The 22,062-nt window shown below is 45.0% G+C and overlaps 1 protein-coding gene across 1 annotated transcript in view; it reads left to right on the forward strand.

Moving 5' to 3' along the window:
* The window catches only part of XPO5 (exportin 5), a 41,945-nt gene extending 20,058 nt beyond the window's left edge, over positions 1–21,887 (forward strand). Inside the window, exons 16-32 of the mRNA XM_018038716.1 lie at positions 1,283–1,324; positions 1,654–1,743; positions 4,206–4,405; positions 5,022–5,121; positions 6,242–6,423; positions 12,878–12,978; positions 14,907–15,003; positions 15,640–15,776; positions 16,289–16,386; positions 17,185–17,231; positions 17,952–18,049; positions 18,671–18,733; positions 19,574–19,656; positions 20,086–20,193; positions 20,327–20,464; positions 20,646–20,810; positions 20,959–21,887. Coding sequence (XP_017894205.1) covers positions 1,283–1,324; positions 1,654–1,743; positions 4,206–4,405; positions 5,022–5,121; positions 6,242–6,423; positions 12,878–12,978; positions 14,907–15,003; positions 15,640–15,776; positions 16,289–16,386; positions 17,185–17,231; positions 17,952–18,049; positions 18,671–18,733; positions 19,574–19,656; positions 20,086–20,193; positions 20,327–20,464; positions 20,646–20,810; positions 20,959–21,093 — 1,884 coding nt within the window. The 3' untranslated portion in view covers positions 21,094–21,887. The remainder of the gene's footprint in view (positions 1–1,282; positions 1,325–1,653; positions 1,744–4,205; positions 4,406–5,021; positions 5,122–6,241; positions 6,424–12,877; positions 12,979–14,906; positions 15,004–15,639; positions 15,777–16,288; positions 16,387–17,184; positions 17,232–17,951; positions 18,050–18,670; positions 18,734–19,573; positions 19,657–20,085; positions 20,194–20,326; positions 20,465–20,645; positions 20,811–20,958) is intronic.

The following is a 22,062-nucleotide window of genomic DNA, read 5'->3' on the forward strand; positions in this document are numbered from 1 at the left end:
AATATATGAGATAAGCTAATAAACAGTTGTTTTTTCAATTGTCAAATATTTACTCTGTACTTACGGTGGAGCAGGAACCATGCTAGGAGGAAAGCCTTGTCCATAAGCACCTCTCTGTTTGGAGAGGAAATGCACATAGACAGGTGTGGTACCTCCGTGGCATCGCAGTTAGTGGACGTGTACACTGGGGAATGGAAGAGCACCTGAAGGAGGAGGTGTCAGCGTGTGCTGGCAGGCTGGGAGGAGATTTGTACGAGGAAAGTTTCCAGGGTCCAGTTTAGGTGATTAGTGAGAGTTGGAGTCCCACCTGAGTGAGAGTATTGGACCAGGAGGAGGGTAGGAGTGAGGAAAAGAAGGGGTGAGCTCTGTTTTGCAAGACTAGGTTTGAAGTATACATACAGTTTCAAGGTGGAGATGTGTCGCCCCGAATTGGCTGTTTGAGATTAGGTCTAGACTCAAAAAATTAATGAGATAAAATTAAGGCATAGCCGTGATAGAAATGCCAACAGTATAGACAGTGTGTGTGTGCTTAGTCCCTCAGTTGTGTCTGACTCTTTGCAACCCCATGGACTGCAGCCCACCAGGCTCCTCTGTCCATGGGAATTCTCTAGGCAAGAATATTGGAGTGGGTTGCCGTGCCCTCCTCCACAGTGGAGATTAAGCTTTAGCAGGAGATGTATGTGGAGTTGGACATGGGCTAAAGCAGAGAATCCTGGGGATCACCATCAGTGAGGGAGGAGCCCTCAAAGAAGAAGAAAGGGATGACCAGAGAGAATGTGTGTTACCAAGTCCAGGAGAACTTTAGACTTCAAAACAGACTCATTTGTTGCTGTGGAAATTCTCTAAGAATTGGAAAATGTCCATTGAGTTCCTCGATCAGACCTTTGTTGGAGTATTACTCCATTACAGTGACTAGGGCAGCAGTTCCACCACACTGGATTAAGTGGGAAGTTGTGAGATGGATCAGGGAGAGTAGACCACTCAACTTTTAATAAAAAGTGGAGCGATGTTACCCTGGCTGAGTGTTTCGGTAATGGCCTGGTTTGTTCAGGGGTTCTGTGAACTTTTTATTTGTAAAATATTCAATGTTAAAATTAATAACTATCAAGCCTCTTCCAGTTATCTGAGGAAGGGAACACCTGAAACATTGTAAAGCCAGTTGAAAACCCTTTAGCTACCATATTATTCGCACTTTGGGGATTTTGTTGAAATTTTTATAACTATTACTTTAAAATACTTTATGCATTTGGTACTGATGAATGACTTTTTTTCTTTCCCTTAGCTGTTTTCATCAGTCACTTTTGAAATTGTTGAAGAAAGTAAGGTAAGACCATTCATTCAACCTACAAATTATAACTTCTTCAGAACAAAAATGTAAACACCCAGCACTTAGTCTAGCTTTTTTCTATAAGCAAAAGGGGTTGATAAAGGCAGGAGACAGATAGTCATATAATGTGGTGTCGGGCACTAGAGACACTCTAGGGCAGGCAGCAAATGCGTGGGTTCCTTCGTGCTAAGTAGAGTGCCATTTCATCATGCTCCTGCAGCTATGAGAGTTGTGTTTGCCTCTGAAGGAGATACGCACATGATTCTCTGCAGCATCTGTAAATTATATTTAAAGTGGCTCTAAGGTGATTGAATATCTCCTCCCAGGCTCCCAGGACCCGGGCGGTGAGGAATGTGAGGAGACACGCGTGTTCCTCCATCATCAAGATGTGTCGTGACTACCCCCAGCTCGTGCTGGTAAGCCCTGACTCTGGTCAAGGAGCCACTGATACATGCCCAGTTTGCGAACGTTTCCCTGTAAATCCACCCCTAATTTACCTCACATTAGGGGAAAACTAGGAACTTGAGCTTTGCTAAGAAAAAGTATTAGTATACGTGTTCTGGAGTTGGTGTCTTCTTCGTCTCATGCTTGCGGTGGTGGTGATGTTTAGTCACTGAGTTGTATCCAATGCTTTGTGACCGCGTGGACTATAGCCCGCCAGGCTCCTCTGTCCGTGGGATTTTCCAGGCAAGAATACTGGAGTGGGTTGCCATTTCCTTCTCTAGTGATCTTCCCAACCCAGGGATCTAACCTGGGTCTCCCGCATTGTAGGCAATGCTATATAAAACAAACTGATCTTTGTCCATAGTTCAGTGGCTCAGTTGTGTCCTACTCCTTGCAACCCCATGAACCGCAGCACACCAGGCCTCCCTGTCCGTCACCAACTCCCAGAGTTCACTCAAACTCATGTCCATTGAGTTGGTGATGCCATCCAGCCATCTCATCCTCTGTCATCCCCTTCTCCTCCTGCTCTCAGTCTTTCCCATCAGCAGGGTCTTTTCCAATGAGTCAGCTCTTCGCATCAGGTGGCCAAAGTATTGGAGTTTCAGCTTCAACATCAGTCCTTCCGATGAACACCCGGGACTGATCTCCTTTAGGATGTACTGATTGGATCTCCTTGCAGTCCAAGGGACTCTCAAAAGTATTCTCCAGCACCACCAGTTCATCGCTCAGCTTTCTTTATAGTCCAACTGTCACATCCATACATGACCACTGGAAAAAAACCATAGCCTTGACTAGATGGACCTTTGTTGACAAAGTAATGTCTCTGCTTTTTAATATGCTGTCTAGGTTGGTCATAACATTCCTTCCAAGGAGTAAGCATCTTTTAATTTCATGGCTGCAGTCACCATCTGCAGTGATTTTGAAGCCCAAAAATATAAAGTGTCTCACTGTTTCCCCATCTATTTGCCATGAAGTGATGGGACTGGATGCCATGATCTTCATTTTCTGAATGTTGAGCTTTAAGCCAACTTTTTCACTCTCCTCTTTCACTTTCATCAAGAGGCTTTTTAGTTCTTCTTCACTTTCTGCCATAAGGGTGGTGTCATCTGCATATCTGAGGTTATTGATATTTCTCCCGGCAATCTTGATTCCAGCTTGTGCTTCTTCCAGCCCAGCGTTTCTCATGATGTACTCTGCGTCTAAGTTAAATAGCGGGGTGACAGTATACAGCCTTGATGTACTCCTTTTCCTATTTGGAACAGTTCTAACTGTTGCTTCCTGGCCTGCATACAGGTTTCTCAAGAGGCAGGTCAGGTGGTCTGGTATTCCCATCTCTTTCAGAATTTTCCACAGTTTGTTGTGATCCACACAGTCAAAGGCTTTGGCATAGTCAATAAAGCAGAAATAGATGTTTTTCTGGAACTCTCTTGCTTTTTCCGTGATCCAGCAGATGTTGGCAATTTGATCTCTGGTTCCTCTGCCTTTTCTAAAACCAGCTTGAACATCTAGAAGTTCACGGTTCACATATTGCTAAAGCCCGGCTTGGAGAATTTTGAGCATTACTTTACTAGCGTGTGAGATGAGTGCAGTTGTGCAGTAGTTGGAGCATTCTTTGGCATTGCCTTTCTTTGGGATTGGAATGAAAACTGACCTTTTCCAGTCCTGTGGCCGCTGCTGAGTTTTCCAAATTTGCCGGCATATTGAGTACAGCACTTTCACAGCATTATCTTTTAGGATTTGAAATAGCTCAACTGGAATTCCATCACCTCCACTAGCTTTGTTCATAGTGATGCTTCCTAAGGCCCACTTGACTTCACATTCGAGGATGTCTGGCTCTAGGTGAGTGATCACACCATCATGATTATCTGGGTCGTAAAGATCTTTTTTGTACAGTTCTTCTGTGTATTCTTGCCACCTCTTCTTAATATCTTCTGCTTCTATTAGGTCCATACCATTCCTGTCCTTTATCGAGCCCATCTTTGCATGAAATGTTCCCTTGGTATCTCTAATTTTCTTGATGAGATCTCTAGTCTTTCCCATTCTATTGTTTTCCTCTATTTCTTTGCATTAATCGCCGAGGAAGGCTTTCTTGTCTCTCCTTGCTATTCTTTGGAACTCTGCATTCAAATGGGTATACTTTCCTTTTCTTTGTCTATGAAGATACTATAAAAGTTAATATGGAAAAAAAAAAAGAGAGACAGATGGTTTTCCTAGTTATAGACGAGGAAAGCACAGTTCCCCAAATACTGAAGCCTAAATTTCCTTGCCTGTTCAGGCAAAAGAAGAGTGTTGTAATTAAGTTATCAAGTGACAGTCTTATTGGCCTGACTATTCTGGGAATGTCTTCGTCCTCATTTTACCTTCCTTGAGTGACCCACACTCACTGAAAATCAGACCTTCGCCACCTCTGGGTTTCTCTCTCTCTGATATACAGCCCAGTTTTGACATGCTGTACAACCATGTGAAGCAGCTCCTCTCCAACGAGCTGCTGCTGACACAGATGGAGAAGTGTGCCCTCATGGAAGCCCTGGTTCTCATCAGCAACCAGTTCAAGAACTACGAGCGTCAGAAGGTGTTCCTCGAGGAGCTGATGGCACCTGTAGCCAGCATCTGGCTTTCTGAAAACATGCACAGGTAGAGGAGAGCCTTTGCTCTTGACCTTCACTGCATTTGAACACCACGCTCTTCCAAGAGCTGTGCCTGGGGTCGGGGCATAGGATACGGAGGTGTCGTGGCAGCAGTGTGCTTCGATGTGTGTGGGTGGCTTGCTTATTCTCATTGCTCTCAGTGATACCTGAAGGTGTCTAAACGCAGTCTTGGAGTGAAGTGCTGAAAGTACCACCTTGCTCTGCAGAGGTAGAGGAACAGAGAGGAAATGAATAAAGATGGAGAGGGTGGGGCAGAAGGCCCTAGAGGGAGGTCTGCGGCGGTGTCAGGCTACAGCCCCAGCACATATAAAGTGGGAGCAGCTGGTGGCGGCTGTGCAGGTAGGAGCAGCACAGAGACCCCTCTGCCCACATAGCATTTTGAAGTTTGCATCCTCTGTGATTCCTCAAGTGTCACCAGTCACATTTAGAAGGGGGAAGAGAAGTTTAATGAATCCTCACATGACAGCTGACAGTGAGTATGATCAGACTCCTCTCACTGCAACAACTGCTCTTTGGGGTTCAAGTAATACAGCTTCTTATCTCTCGAGGAAGCAACTGTCTTTGGTTAACATCATGGTGTAACTTGTCTTTCCCTCCTGTAGAGTGCTCTCAGATGTTGATGCTTTTATTGCCTATGTGGGGGCCGATCGGAAAAACTGTGACCCGGGCCTGGAGGATCCCTGTGGCTTAAACCGAGCACGAGTAAGTAAGCTTCTCCTGGGAGTGGGAAGGTGTGTTAGCCTTGGATAGAAGTAGGGTATTGTCATTCATCCAGGTTTGTGGAGATTTTTTGTATACGACCGAAAAATCTGGGAGCCTCTGCTTCCCTGAATGTCCTTTCTTTTCTTTGGTCTTGAATTCTTGAGTTAGTTCTCACAGCACAGCTGGTGGCCTTTTTATGAAGCCGTTATTTTGATTTTAAGGCTCTAAGTAGCTCAGAGGACTAAAAGTGTAATGAGGAAGCAGGTCAGAACTTGGTCAGCAGGGTGGATTCTCCGTGCCTTTGCTCTCTGGCATGTAAAGTCCTGGTCTTCCCAGGTGATAAAGTGGTGCAGAATCTGCCTGCCAATGCAGGAGACACAAGTCCGGTCCTTGGGTCAGGAAGATCCCTTGGAGAAGGAAATGGAAAGCCATTCCAGTATTCTTGCCTGCAAAGTTCTGTGGACAGAGAAGCCTGGTGGGCTATAGAACGTGGGGTTGCAAATAATTGGACATGACTGAACACAAAAACACAACATAGCGTAAAGTCCTAAATGGTGGCCTGACTTGCAAACCTGAGATTTTCCAGGCCTTTGCTATTCAAATGAGCATTGTTCCTAGCTCCATTATAGCAAAAAGTCTTATTAGTTAACCTGGCAAGTTGTCAGTTGGTAGAAAGTACTATGAGTGAGGATTAAGGCAAACCAATGAAGGCCTAAACTGGAGGGTGCAAGACCAACTCAAAACCAATATGAAATGTTGTTAGGGTAAACACAGTTTTGAAGCATGTCCAGTCTACCGCCATTCCACCCTGAATGTGCCCAGTCTCGTCTGAAGCATGTCCAGGCCACCTTTGGGTCCTCAAGAGGGTCACCACAGCCTCTAGGACATCCTCGTGAAAGGGACGCTTCTGGAACCTACCACTGGTCTTGAAGATGGCATTGAATGGGTCCCTTCTGGACTTGACCTTAAAGAAAGAAACAAGAATGGTTGGGGGTGGGAAGCATCTTTCCCTTCTCTCCAACTTTTATATCACTTTCACCATAATCTTGCAAAGATCTAATAGCCCTGTGGCCTTTTCTTCCCCTTTTATGTTTACTTCTCATGTTCTGTTTTTCTGTAGATGAGCTTTTGTGTTTATAGCATCCTGGGTGTTATGAAACGAACTTGCTGGCCCACTGACCTAGAAGAGGCCAAAGCTGGGGGATTTGTGGTGGCTTATACGCCCACTGGGAACCCAATATTCCGTAACCCCTGCACAGAACAGATCCTGAAACTTCTTGACAATTTGCTTGCCCTTATAAGGTGAGTCAGACTAAGGGTTTTTCTCTGTTGTATTTAAGACTTTACCTGACAAATCTCCAAAGCTTAATTTGTGTATGTTTCTTCAGACCATTTGGTGGTAAATGAGAGATTAAGTCTTGGTTCTTTTCTAGAAGGGCTCTTCTTTTTGAAAATAACATTGGCTTTCCCTTGTCTGAGTCCTGCATTCCAAGTGAACGCATCCGTGGGTGCTAATCTCAAAATGGCTTTTCTCATTTTGAGCGCCCCCTGAGTTCTTTTACTTCCTTTAAATTTCATTCCCTACCAAGTTTTCTTTAGTCTAAAATGTTGCCACTAAGGGAATTTTTCTTTGGGAGCAGGGCAGTTGCTTTCTGTGGTGGTGCTTTTCTGGGTTAGATGTTCAGATGTGCTCATCTGGATTTATTAGTAGTGACTATGCTCTCAAGTGGACCAGTCATGCCAAAGGAAGGCATGGCACCTCTTCCACGGCAGGGTCCTCGGTTTTTATTTCTCAAAGCTGAGTCCTTAGACCAGCAGCATCAGCAGTCATCTGAGAGCTTGGTTAAAATGTAGAATTAGGGTTTCACCCCAGACACGCTAAATCTAGACTTACTGATTACGCGATATATGTTTGATGATCCAGGAATAGATAGTCTCTGCAGTGCAAGAGAGCTTCTGGAGAGAAGCAATTCTTACTGACCAAAGCAAAATTTGATTGCTTTTTTACACGTTATAGTGTTTTTGAGTTCAGATGAGAGCTCTGTTCCTCTGCATTTTGGCCTCTCACCCTGTGGTGTAAGACCACAGTCACAATTGGGCAAACCAAATTACTCATGTGTTAGGGATGCTTTGCTGTCAACAGAATCCAAGGTTTTAAGTTAATGTTGACCAAATTGGAGGGCTGGAGTGTCTGAACAAGTTGTCATTGTGGACATGGCTGTGGAAATAGACAATATTTTGCTCTGATTTCAAAAGGAGAAAAAAGATTTCAAAGAAGTATGGCTTGCAAGTTGAGAGGGTGGTGGAATATTTAGTCAAGGAAAGGTTTGTTACTATGTGTATGTTTCTAAGACCAGAAGCATCTTCTATGGCTTAGAGAAATAAGAACGTGATGAAGTCAGGCGGCAGGAGACTCACTGACTTTTTAGGCCTGTGGCCAGAGTCCGTGTGGTGGGAACCTAACCTGAAAACAGGGGGCACCCCTGCTCGGGCAAGGAGACGGGACAGTTGTCAGAGAGTTCAGTGCTCCTGGAAAATCCCAAAGTCAGTCAAAAGGTATTTTGAAAAATGTGACTGTAGTCACGAAGTAGTTAGATTGCTTGAGGAGTGTGCCACTGGAGCTGTTAAAAGTTTTGCCTTATTTTTGTAATAAATTTTATCTTGAAGTATAATGTTAAGGGTACAGATACACATAAGAAAAGGACACGAATTGTGAGTGCAGGCAGATGAATTTTACAAGGTGGACACCTTCGTGTAATCAGCACCTACATCAATAAACAACCTTACCCAGTGCCTCTCAGTCCTTCCCTGCCCCTCCAGGGTGACCACTGTTCCGACTTCTAACTAACACTTGATCTGGTTTTGGGAGCTTTAATAAATGGAGTCAGAAGCATGCAGTCTTTTGTGTCTTGGCTTCTCTTGCTCAGTATTGTTTGTGGGGGCATCCGTGTTATTGCATGTAGTTGCGGCTTGTTCATTTCCATGGCTGGTATGGTATTCCATTGTGTGAATATGCTCTAATTCATTGATCCACTTAGTGTTGATGGACTTTTGGGTAGTTTCCAGCATTTTTTTTTATTACAAAGAATGTAATAAATCTTTTTTTTATTACAAAGAACATTTATTACCATTAATGTTCTTCTTACAAATGTCTTTTTATGTTGGGTAGGAATAGACTCCTACATATAGGAATGGAGTTCCTGGTTTATAAGGTGTGAGTATTTTCAGCTTTCATAGAGTGAATCAAATAGTTTTCAAAAGTTGTACTAATTTACATTTCTGCCAGTTTCTGTATTAACTCCTTGTTAGAAGATTCCTGTTTAAATTCCTTATCAACTGATAATCAAGGGTGTTAGAGCTGCACTGCCTAGTGTGGTAGCCATTAGCCACATAGCTGGCAACTGAGCACTTAAAATATGGCTTGTCTGAATTGAGATAAACTGTAGGTATGAGAGCCACACCACATTTCAGAAATTTAGTACAAAAAGAATTTAAAATACCTCATTAATTTTTATATTGCTAACACTGAAATGATCTTTTTATGTGTCAGGTTAAATAACAATATCATTAAGCTATTTCTTTTCACTTTTCAAGTTTGGCCGGCTAGAAAATTTTAAATGGCTTACGTGGCTTACATTTTATTTCCACCAGACAGTGTTGTTCTTAGTGTGTTGGATGGAAGATAGATGTGGGGGATAGAATTTTCTGGTTCTCAAAAGGTTCATTATCATTGGCTATCTATTAGGATAACAACTTTTCTGATAAACTTGAAGTTTGTTACATTGTTTCCATGTATCTGCGATGTTTTATTGAAATCTTTGTATGTGGGAAGCCCTGGTTAGCCTAGTGATTATACTTTTTTGTTTGTTTATTTGATATATGTATATATTTTGAAATGTTAACACAGTAGATTTAGTTATCATCATCACCTCATGTGGTTACACATTTTTTATCCTCTGTGATCTCTTTTGTAAGATCTCTCTTTCAAACACATCACACAGGATTGTTAGCTATAGTCACTGTGTTGTATATATTACCTCTCCAGAACATGCTTATCTTTTTAATGGAAGTTTGTACCTCTGACCACCTTCACCCATATTTTGCCCCAAACGGTGTCTCCGTCTGGCACCAATCAAACTGGTTCTGTTTCTCTGAGTTTGGGTTTTCTGATTCCATACGTAAGATCACACTGTATTTGTCTTTCCGTGTCTGATGTATTTCATGTACATAATGCCCTCAAGGTCCATCATGTCACAGAGAGCAAGATTTTCTCCTCTGTTGTGGCTGAATAATATACACCTGTGTGTATGATGGCTGCATTCTTAGCTGATGACAATAAGAATATTTCAGATAGGTACAGATGATGCACAACTTGAAATTTTTATCACTTGCTCGTCTTTTTCTTTGCCAAACAATAACCAGTTCCTCTTAATAGTGGACGCATAGTGCTCTAACTTGCCAGTGTGTCAGGAAAGGCGATATTTTAGGAATCTGAATATTACTAGGGCTTGTTGGACACCCTGCTTATGAACACCTGATCTGGGGTCAGAGACACCAGAGCAGTATGTTCTGAGTCCTTCTTCCACTGCATGTGAGTTAGAAGTGCAGTCCCATGGTGCCACTCCTTAGTGAGAAGTTGTTCAACTTAAAAATATGCATCAGCATAGTAAAACCATACTAACAGAAAAAGGGGGCGACCCAGTTGATCATCTTAGTTGACATAGAAAAGGCATTTGACAAAATCCAATACCCTCTCATGATAAATCCAACACTCTCTCAACAATGTTGTTTTGCAACAGCAAACTAGGACTAGAAGGAAAGTTTCTCAACATGAAAATGATTTTGACGAAAAATCCATAGGTTACATTAATACTCAGTGGTGACAGATATAAAGCTTTTCCTCTGTCATCAGGAACATGAGAAGATGTCCACTTTCACCACTGTTGTTTAACATTGTGTGCTAGAAGTCCCATATACAACAATTAGATAAGAAATAGAAATAAAGGTGTCCAAATTGGAAAAGAAGCAAAACTATCTGTATGCACAAATGATGATCCTCCCATTTCATGGAAGATCCCCCCCCAAAAAAACAAACAAAACAAAACAAAAACTACTACTGCTAATAAATAAATTCAGCCAAGTTATAGAATACAAGATCAACATACAAAAATCAGTTGTGTTTTTATACACCAGCAATGAATGATCCCCAAAGGAAATTAAGAACTTAATTATATTTGTAATAGCATTCAGAAGAATAAAGTATCTAGGAATAAATTTAACCAAGGGATATGCAAGACATATTGTGAAAACTAAAAACCATTCCTGGAATTAAAGATGACCTAAAGGGAAAGACATCCTGTATTCATGGATTGGAAGACTCAAGTTCATTAAGATGGAATATTACCCATCTGAAAAGCAGTCTGAATGTTGAATGCAGTCCCTATTGAAATTCCAACAGTGGGAATTCCCTGGCAGTCCAGTGGTCAGGATTGCATCCCCTCTACTGCAGGGGGCACAGGATTGATCTCTGGTCAGGGAAATAAGGTCCCCCAGGCTGAGCAGCAAACAAACAAATTTCCAACAGTGTTTTGTTTTGCAGAAAGCTGATCCTCAGATTCATATGGAATTGCAAGGAGCCCCCAAAAGCCAAAACAGTTTTGAAAAAGAAGCACCAAATTGGGAGACTCAGATGTCTCAATTTCAAAACTTATTGCAGAGCTAGAGAAGTTAAAATAGTTTGTAACTGAGAAGGATAGTGATGGTGCTTTAGTCACTAAGTTGTATCCGACTGACTCTTCGTGATGCTATGGACTGTAGCCTGCCAGGCTCCCCTGTCCATGAGATTTTCCAGGCAAGAATACTGGAGTGGGTTGCCGTTTCCTCCTCCAGGGGATCTTCCCAACACAGAGATTTAACCCGCGTCTCTTGCTTGGCAGGCCTATTCTTTACCATTGAGCCACCTGAGAAGCCCACTGAGAAGGGTGGACATACAGAAACAGATAATCTCATCAAAATGAGCAAAAGGCTTGAATAGACTTGTCTCTAAAGAAGATGTACAAATGGCCAATATGGCTATGAAAAGATGCTGAACATCTTTAGTCATTAGAGAAATGCAAATCAAAACTAAAATAAACCTCACATCCATTAGGATGGCAGCTATCCAAAAATCAGAAAATAAGTGTTAGGAAGTATGTGGAGAAATTGGGACTCTTATACACTGTTGGTAGGAATGTAAAATAGTACACCTGCTGTGCAAAACATCTTGGCAGTTCCTCAAAAATTAAAAATAGTGGGAATCCCTGGTGGTCCACAGCTTAGGACTCTCTGCTTCCACTGCAGGGGGGCCAGTTTCAATCCCTGATCAGAGAACTAAGATCCTGCAGTACAGCACACCCCACCCCCCCAAAAAAGAAAATTTAATTAAACAATTAAAAATTGAAAACAGAATTACCATGTTAAGCAGCAATTCCAGCTCAAGGTATATACTCAAAAGAATTAAAAGTGGGTCTTAAAGAACTATTTATACATCCATGTTCATAGCAGTATTACTTGCGATAGCATATAAAACCTGGAAGCAACCAGAGTGCTCATCAGTGGATGAGTAGATAAGCAAAATGTGATCTGTACAATGGAATATCATTCAGCCTTAAAAAGGAGGGAGTTTTTGCAACATGCTACAGTATGGGTAATCCTTGACTTTATGCTAAGCGGAGTAAGCCAATCACAAAAACGCAGTTTGAAGGAGTGTAGTGATGAATGCACATGGTTAGGTTTTTTAAAAATTATTGAAGGTTTTCAAAAAATAAGCATGGTCTAAAGTAATCATGTCCATCCTTTGTAAAGTTATCTGTTTATTTATCTATTTGGCTGTGTCGGGTCCTAATTGCAGTGTGCAGAATCTCGGTTGCAGCACACAGACTCTAGTTATGCTCAGGCTTAGTTGCTCCATCACATACGGGATTAGTTCCTCAACCAGAGATCGAACCCGAGTCCCCTGCAACGCACAACGGATTTCTAACCACTGGACCACCAGGGAAGTCCCTCAGTGTTCATCTTAAATATTTAATCTGCCTGGTCCCATTTTATATTCTAGAATTTCCTGTACATTTGAAAGTTTTATAATTAACCTTTAAAAGAAAAATAGGTAGCTGTGCCTCTGGCTATCATGTTCAGGGGTGCCGTTGCTGTGGAAGACAGATTAGGTCTGTACTTTAACAAAGATGATAACTATTCAGGTGAGTCATTTTTGGTGAGGAAGAAATGCTCATGTTAGGAATTGCATAGGTGCCTCTAGGAGGCTAAACAGCTGTCAGAACATTGTTGGGTCCACCCTGTTGGATCAGAGACAAAAAAATCCTAAAGATGGGGGTATATTACTACCTGCTGTCTATTCCTGCCTGTGTTCCTGCACCACAACGCCTCTGACATTTCGGCAGTCAGAAAACAGAGCGCCTAGGCACTGTCTCAGATTTGAAAGAATTTTGCTTTCCAGCTTTATACTGAAATGTTGTCCAGCTGTCTCAGAATTCAGTTCTTGTGGTTGATTGCTGTTAGGTGTTGTATACCATACAGATAAACTTAATAGCTTCAAGTGTAACCCCTTCTCCAGGGAGACATTTAAATTCTTCTGCCAAGAATAGTGCTGACAGGAAGATGTCTGTGTGGAAATGCAACATCATTGAATTGTAAGGTAAAATCCATTCTTTCCTTCTGCAGCAGGCTAAGAAAGTTCACACAGCATTCTTATTTTTTTCAGAACTCACAATACATTATATGCACCAGAAATGCTAGCCAAAATGGCAGAACCTTTCACAAGGGCTCTGGATATGCTTGAAGTGGAAAAATCTGCTATTTTAGGTAAGAAGTTGAACCTTTTTTTTTTTTCTTGAAGTTCAGCTTATCCCTAATGCAGCTTCATTGTGCCTTGTGTCCCTTTCTCCTCACCTGGCAGTACCTTGACCACTAGTTTGTTCAGAAATGCTCAAATGGAATTCCTCCAGGCTCTCTGGAAACAAACACATTCACTTCATTATCTTAACATGCAGAGGTCTCCAGAAGCAAACACACCCGACATTAACCCCTCTTCTGCTTTAGCTACCAGCTGGTGGTACATGTTAGAGTGTTTCGATTGTAAATCATGGTTTTTTTGACCTGAAGGATGTTAGCTTACTTTCCTGTCTTTTGTATGGGGGGCAGGAGGAAGGGGGAAAGTAATCAAACAATTAAGCTTAAATAGCTTTACAGTAAAATATTATATTTATTATTAAATTTTTAAAGGAATAGTTTCTATGTCAAGTTTCTCAAGTTTTGCCTTTATCGGAATGTTGCTTTAACTCATATTTACCATTAGCAAATAACTCTACAGTCATAATCACGATATGCGCTGTGTAGAAAAGTGACTGGGAGAGAGGGTTTATTGGAAGACCCAACCCAGTCATGGAGAGGAGTCACAAGATTGCCTCTGAGTGGAGACTTGGGATGCACAGGAACCAACCAGACTGGGGGGCAAAAGGAGATGCTGAGCATTCTACACAGACGAGAGTGGCAGATGCCAGAATCCCAGGCATGAGGCAGAAGGTGAAGGTGAAGTCGCTCAGTCGTGTCCGACTCTTTGTGACCCCGTGGACCGTAACCTACTAGGCTTCTCCATCCATGGGATTCTCCAGGCAAGAATACTGGAGTGGATTGCCATTTCCTTCTCCAGGGGATCTTCCCAACCCAGGGATCGAACCCAGGTCTCCCACGTTGGAGGCAGACGCTTTAACCTCAGTATATCCAGGGAAGAGGAGGCGACTCGTGGCTGGAGCACAGAGAGCAGGGTGATCGGTTAGAAGTTGGAACTGGAGACAACAGAGTTGTCTAAACTGTGTGCTGATCTCTGAAAGTTCAGGCTGGCTCTCCATCACAGCCCCCCCAGTGTTTCTTGCCCCGGCTGTCACCTCTGCCTGGCCCTGACCATTATTAAGCAATCTAATGTGCGTGCCTCAGCCATGACTTAATGACAAGAAGACTGTTGCTTTCCCTTTCCAGGGCCCATCTGTCTTGACCTAAATGATCCTGGGCCATTTCCTTTGGCACCACTACTTAAGTTCCCTGTTTCAGACATCAGTAAAGATAGAACATCCAAGAAATGTCTTACTGTTAGTATAAAAAGTAGGTTTTGCTTCACCGCCTATTCCTCTTCCATCCCCCTTCCGTTATTCAAATTAAGCCAGGAACTCGTGCTGTAGAAATGTATGACCAACCAAAACATAGTAGAATGGGTAAACAATTCCCTCTGGCAGCTGCCAAGCAGAAGCAAGGCTGGAGACAAAATTGCCTCTGATGAGAAGTACAGATCTTCGACGGCAGCTCTTATACTGAGATAAATGGGCTTCATTTTGATCTGCCATATATCTCGGCCCTTGGCATAAATTTTTGCTTGAAAAAGAGATTCTGTGACTTAAAAGGGAAGGGGTACATTCCAAGTGCTTTATGGAGAGATCATTTGGGGCTGTCATTGGTGCTTCAGTACAAGTTCCATCTGGAGAAACCCAGGCGAAAGTTGGAGTCCTCACACCTGGACACTTAAATGGCTTTCACCTTTGCTTGCAAAGACAGTGTAATAATCCCTTCAGGGAAGCTATTAGCTTCTCCTGCTGGTAGAAGACTTGGTTAGCTGCTTTGCATTTATAGCACCCCATCCCACCCCCACTCCCGAAACCACCTCTGCCTGCGAAAGGTGCTGGTAGGTTGAGAGCCCTCAGCAGTGGAGCAGCAGGTTCCTGACCCATCTTTGTCTGTAGGATTACCTCAGCCCCTCCTGGAACTGAATGACTCTCCTGTCTACAAAACGGTCTTGGAAAGAATGCAGCGTTTCTTCTGCACCCTCTATGAAAACTGGTAAGGAAGCCATGCTGCCTTTTCATGTTCTCCTAGAGATGCCCTGTGTAGGAATGGCCTTGGGTTTTATATCTGATCCAGCATTCTAGTGTACAGGTAATATGAAGACAGAATTTGACAAATGATTCTAGTGTCAAATCAAAATGAACAGGCTGATTTCCTCCTTTTTCTTTTTTTTTAAATTGTCACATGTGCCTTTAATCCTAGCCATGACTTGATATTTTAATGCCCACCTTGTCTATTTCCAGTGCATATAATGATGAGATCAGAGTAGAAGATACAGTGATGGGGATGCATGTTCTCAGACCCCTTACTACTTTGCATGGGACACTAGAAGGTGGCGGCTATGTTTGGTGGCCTGGGGTCCTGGTTGTGGTATCTGGGGCGGGGGAATAACTGGCTCTGCTGTCAACAAGTTTCCTTAAAAGTGGTGGGGGCTGGTATTTTCACTTCTGATAGAAGATTAAGTCCACATCTTCAAAGGATGCTGATTAAACTGAAGTTCTCTTAAGAAGGAAATACAATCAATTGCTTTTCTAGCTGAGAAGTCGTTTCATAGACAAGAGATTCCCAGGGGAGTCAGGGATGGTGGTGACAGATGATGGGTTTGATTTTGTCCATGATTTTCCCTTGCAGTTTCCATATCCTCGGGAAGGCAGGCCCTTCCATGCAGCAGGACTTCTACACCGTGGAGCACCTGGCCACCCAGCTCCTCAGCTCTGCCTTCGTCAACTTGAACAATATTCCTGACTACCGACTCCGACCCATGCTTCATATCCTTTCGAAAGTCCCTGGAAAACCCCCAAAGGGCCAGAAGGTTAAGACAAGAACTGTTCACAGGCACTAGAGGAGGCAGAGCTGAGCTGCGTGAAACAGATGGCGTCATTTCTATTCAGTATCCAGTAACCACATTAAAAGGACAAGAAGATTGAAGTAAACAGCAGGGACAACCTGGAAGCAGTTCAGGGGGTCTTGAAAGCTCTTTCTCCTTAGAGATAGATATCTTTACCCTCCCACTGCTTGGAAAGATGGAAGATGAAGCTCTTATCCCTTTTCTGTACTTTGTCGGGTGCCTCTCTTTGAAGACACACTCTCATACTGCATTCTCAGTCAGATTCTTTGTTTTCATTTGTTTGTTTTGGGGAGTGTCTTTCTTCCCTGAAGTTACAGTATAAGGAAAGTGGTGAAGGAGAGCTTATTATAGTTCCAGCCTCAGAGGGGAGCAGTGCTTTAGAACAACAGGGTGTGCGCTCGTATGCTAAGGCTCCTTAACCTGCCTCGGCATGGGTCTTTGTGAAGCCTCTGGTGCTCTTCTGTCCCCCGGAGCACTATGAAGCCCTGGTGTCTCCCATCCTTGGACCTCTTTTCACCTACCTCCACGTGGTAAGAGATCAGTCAGGAAAGGGTAGCACAGAGACCTCTTAGAGTGGGTGGGCCTCTTGTGAGTGTCACAAGAGCTCCCAGAAGTGGTGTCTCTTCGCCCTGCCAGGACAACTGCACATCCGCCCCACCCTACCCCCCGCCCCCACCCTGCTCTGGATAGAGCAGCTCACCCAAGAACCAGACTGGTGCCATTGCCCACCGAGCACATGCAGACTCGGATTCTGCTCCTATCCTGTTAGCTGAGGAAAGGTAGTCAGCAGCATGCTCCTCTGGAGTTCTGTTTCCCCAACTCTGGAATTAAGCAGGGAGACCAGCGGGGCAGAGGATTAGGTGTGTCCAGAAGAGACTCAGGAATTAGAAAATGCTCTTGATCTTTGCCAAGCAAAGAAATGTTTGATATGCTGCCCTTCACTCGGGTTTGGGAGAGGATGCTGTTCCGTTGCTGAGTCATGTCTAACACTCTTCAACCCCATGGACTGTAGCCCACCAGGCTCCTCTGTGGGATTTTCCAGGCAAGAACATTGGAGTGGGCTGCCATTTCCTTCTCCAGGGGATCTTCCCAGACCAGGGATCAAATCCGTGTTTCCTGCATTGTCAGGTGGATTCTTTACCACTGAGCCACCTTGGGAGAGGTTACAGAAACCATACCTGGTTTTTTAACCTTGTGGGATTTCCTAAGGCTCTGCAGTTGTTACCTGGACTCATCCTCAGCTAATTCTAACCACAAAGTGGCCCTTTGATGTTATCTTTTCCAGCCTCGCCCCCAGTGTAGCGCTTATTTCTGTTTTGTTTTCCCAGAGGCTTTCCCAAAAATGGCAAGTCATCAACCAGAGGAGCCTGCTTTGGTAAGGGAGTATCTCTTCTCCTCGATGGATGAACTGGCAGCCAGGTTTGGGGTGAGAGAAGGCAGCCATGGGGTAGGAAGGATTCTACCATCCCAGGTCTAGAAGAGTACTGGGTTATTGTCATGCTTAGCCTAAATAGTAGAAGGAAGGATTCTACCATCCCAGGGCTAGAATAGTGGGTTATAGTTATGCTCAGCCGAAATGGTAGATGGCGACAGGCAGACTCGGCTCAAGCTTTCATTGGGGGTACCTTCAGCTGCCTTAGGTGAATGCTGAGACATTTTTACCACTTAGGATTTTGATCTAGTCCCCTCGAGCCAACTGGATAGTCACAAGTGTTATAATGGTGCCCCTCAGTGATCACTGCTGCTGCATACAGGCTCTCTGCAGCTGTGGAGAGCAGAGGTCACCCTTTGTTACGGTGCCTGGGCTTCTCACTGCAGTGGCTTCTCTTGCGGAGCGTGGGCTCGAGGGTGTGTAAGCTCAGCAGTTGTGACACGTGGGCTTAGTTTCCCTGTGGCATGTGGGCTCTTCCCGGACCAGGGAGCGAGCCCATGTCCCCTGGGTTGGCAGGTGGATTCTTAACCACTGGAAGTCCACCGCTGCCCATTCCTAACGTCCGAGTGGAATGCAGGCCAGGGAAGTCAGGAGGAGGAAGTGGGCACAGAGGGCCTGTGCTGCTTTTGCGTCCCCTGAGACTTGGTCCCTGATTTCCTGCAGTGGAGAAGATGAGACAACAGATGAAAACCCAGAGTCTCAAGAGATGCTGGAGGAACAACTGGTGAGGATGTTAACCCGAGAAGTCATGGACCTGATCAGTAAGTGGCGTGGGAACCAGGGGTAGAAGACAAGCCTTTTTCTGGAAAAACAGCTGGTCACTTACCTAACATGTTTGCAGCAACACTGACAGACTGATAAGAAATAATGAACTAAATAGAAACTAGGTAGCCCTTAAGTCAACTTAAAGACACGTTATGAATTGTGAACTGAATTGTCATTGTTCATACTAAGGCCAGTACGTGAAGAAATGGTTCAAATGGCAGGAGGAATTTGGATTAATGGTAGGAGTGACTTCCTAGCTTTGTCAAATGGGCAAACTTTTAATTCTTGGACATGCAGGTGGTTATATTTCTTTTTTACTTTTTGATTAGTTCATTTGTTTGACATCCAAAGTAGACCAATTAAACCTGAGACCTCCACTCCCAGTCAGTTACTCTTAGGTCATTCTGTAATTTCCCTCCAGTTGATTGAACTTGAAGAGGGACCAGAACACGGTCTGGTTAAATGCTTCGGTTTCTGTTGGTGAAGCTGACTTTGTGCCTGGACGGTCCTCTACCTTCCCCCGTCCTCGCCTGCCCAGAGACAGTTTGGGATCCACTGGCCTGAGATGGCTGTTGTCTGGTGATAATCAGCCCAGTAACCCTGCTTTCTTGCTTTAGCTGTGTGCTGTGTTTCAAAGAAAGGTGCTGACCATACTACTGCTCCCCCTGCAGATGGAGATGGTAAGTGAGGCTGTTGCAGCCCTTGGAGGTCAGCCTTTAAGCTCCTCCTAAATACTGTTGCTTCTGTAACCAGGTCAGTTCCCATGGAAAGCATGTCCCTAGCAGGCTGGTGTGGAAGAGTCTTTGTACACATACATGTAGCTTTCCCCCATCCTGGCCCCCTTGCTGTATTCTCCAAGAGCCTCTGCACCAAGAGCACCAACAGCCTCTGCACTTGGTGATCTCTCTATCCAGATTCTGGATCAATCTATCCAGAATGATTGTTCTCCCAGCTATATGCTGGACCATCCCAGGATATTGTTGCTTTGATTCAGGTCTCTGCTCAGATGTCACTTCTGAGGGGTGTCTTTTATGTCTGTCTTATCAAAAACAGCAACGCCAGCCTCTGGTCTCCTCCTCTGCTCTGTCTTACCAGCACTGATCACTACCTGACATCATGTTTTACTTATAGTTTGTCAGTTACTTCTCTCCCTCACTAGAACTTAACTCTGAACAAGAAAGGGATTTTGTCCTATTTCTGTTATATCCCCAGTAAAGTAACTCAGTGTCTGCTACAGTGGGTGCTCAAATACTGGTTCAGTGATAAAAGAGCCTCAGCATTTGTGGCTTTTTCAGTAACTGTCCTGAAAAAATTGTTTCGCAAGTGTACAGTTAGGTGTATCCCCAGATCTGCCGTGGGCCAGGGCTTCTACACCCTCTCATGCGCCTAAGGGGATGTCCCAGTACCTAGAACTACCTGTCAGCCCAGGATCCTCACTCCGCTTTATTCCAGGCTTTTGTCAGAAAGGACAGCCTCTGTTCTGAAAGGATGAACCTTCACATTCTGCTCTCTACTTACAGATGAAGAGATGATGGCCACAGAGGTAGCCCCCTCGGCCATGGCGGAGCTTACAGACCTGGGGAAATGCCTGATGAAGCATGAGGTGGGTGGAGGGGCAGTTGAGGTTCTCTCCTTGCCCTGCTGGGGAGCCCGCATCCACTTTACTCACTTTCTGGTACCACCGGGAGGGTATTTTAGTAATATTCCTTCACATGGGAAAGGCACAAGGCCCCGGTGTTGCCATGCTGGCGTGGGTCAAGGCTCAGATAAACACCCAGGCACGTCGCCACCAGGCGCGTGTTCAGCTTCCCCGAGCCTGGGTGCGGTCTCCTTCCTGCACAGGTTTTCTTTTCTATACTGATTGGTTCCTGTTTTTGATGGCCTGATAGACATAGCAGAAATAAACTCACATCTCTTCAGTAGCTGCCTTTATCATTTTCCTGCTTACCTATTGAAACCCTAGCTCCTGATGCATAACACAGAGAACACTGTGCTTGAGTTCTCATTGTATTCCTTCATCCCTTTCCCTTAGGATGTTTGTACAGCGCTGTTAATTACGGCCTTCAACTCCCTGGCCTGGAAGGACACTCTGTCCTGCCAGAGGACGACCACACAGCTCTGCTGGCCTCTCCTCAAACAAGTATGGTTCCTCATCCCTCCTCCTCACCTCTAATGAAACGCTGGGGTCATGGGGATTGAATCAGTCGGACGAACCCGGGTGCTGGGGCCTTCAGAGAGTTCCCCCTTCGCCCTGAGCACAGCTGTCTCCCCAGGTGCTGTCAGGGACACTGCTCGCAGATGCTGTTACATGGCTGTTCACCAGCGTGCTGAAGGGCTTACAGACACATGGGCAGCACGACGGCTGCATGGCTTCCCTGGTCCACCTGGCCTTCCAGATATATGAGGCGCTGGTGAGTGGAGAAAGCCTTCAGGCAGGATGGCTGCAGCTTGGTCCCTCACAGGCCGCTTCCAGTCACTTGGGCCTTAATAATTCAATGCAGGCAGTTGCCAAGTTGCTAGTGCTGCCTCTGCGATGTGGGTGTGGCAGGGCCCAGACCCATGCCATTGAGTGGGTTTATCCCTACTTCTCAGCGGCCCAGGTACCTGGAGATAAGAGCTGTGATGGAGCAGATTCCGGAAATTCAGAAGGACTGTCTGGACCAGTTTGACTGCAAGCTGTTGAACCCCTCTCTGCAGAAAGTGGCTGACAAGCGCCGGAAGGACCAATTCAAGCGCCTCATTGCTGGGTGCATTGGGGTAGGTCTCACGTTTTCTTTAGTGCTCCCAACCACCTCTGCAGTCGCCTCAGAAACCAGCTGTGGTCATGCCCATTACGGTAAGATAATCCTTAAAGTAACCCACCACTCAAGCCCCAGCATTAGTTCTTTCTCTTTGTCTTCCACAGAAACCCCTGGGCGAGCAATTCCGGAAAGAAGTTCACATTAAGAATCTTCCCTCACTTTTCAAAAAACCAAAGCCAATGCCAGAGACAGATGCGCTGGATGAGGAGGGTGGCCTAGCCACCATCTTTGAACCCTAAATCAAGCTGTTGCGCATCCTTCCTTGACCTTTATTGTCATCTCTTCTTCCCCTGTGTAGCTGATCTCTAGGCCCCTCTCCACTGCCACCTCACTTTCCACCGTCGTCAGCCTGGAGAGAGATCCAGGGCTGGAGCTGGAGAGAGCGGGCCCTGTTTAGGGCTGGAAGTCATTGTGCTCAAGTATCAAGAGAGGGAGTCAGGGCTTACACCATTCTGTCTAGATTTCCCAGGTATATCTCATCCTCTTTGGAGTTTTGCCTTTTCCCAGAGAAAAGCTAGAGCAGAGCGGCCCTTCCCCCCAAGCCCTCCCGTGCCCAGGCAGCCATACACCTGTGCAGAGTGGTAACTAGGGGCGCTACACCCAATGCTGTGACCAGCCAGACTTGCGGCAAGGGCTCAGCCCTGAACTACTTGTGCCAGAGTTTCTCCTGGGTTGTTGCGAGTTCCACTGAGCCCCCTTGCTGCCGGGCTGACAAGAACCTTCCCCATTCTCCAGGGGCGTATCTGGGTCAGGTGCTGAACTGAATCTGGCCAGTTCCCACTTTGAGCAAGAATCTGGTCGCCTGAGGAGATCCGTGGTATGAGCCACTGATAAGCTCTGGGTACAGTATCAAACATCCGTCCCTTCAGGGGCCAGGGTCTGTAGTGCTCTAACACCCCTTAGAGCTCACGTATTTTGTCCCGCCACGAATCCTCAGTGTTGTCTCCCCAGCCCCCAGGGTCCACTCAGACACAAGAGCCACAGTACCCTATCTAGTGTCATGTGATGTCACTGGCATTCAAGGATAAATCCAGACCAACTAGGCTATATCTGTGACAAGCAGCTAGCCACTGGTCTCCTCTCCTAGGACTAGCTGAGTCCAGGTGCCTTCAAAAATCTCATGGTCTTTTTTGGGTCCTGGTCACTTCCCTCATGGGCCATTTGCAGAAGAGAAAAACATGCCTTCCCGTCAGAGCCTATATTGTGAG

The sequence above is a fragment of the Capra hircus genome, chromosome 23 (assembly GCF_001704415.2).
Source record: "Capra hircus breed San Clemente chromosome 23, ASM170441v1, whole genome shotgun sequence".
NCBI classification, from domain to species: Eukaryota; Metazoa; Chordata; class Mammalia; order Artiodactyla; family Bovidae; genus Capra; species Capra hircus.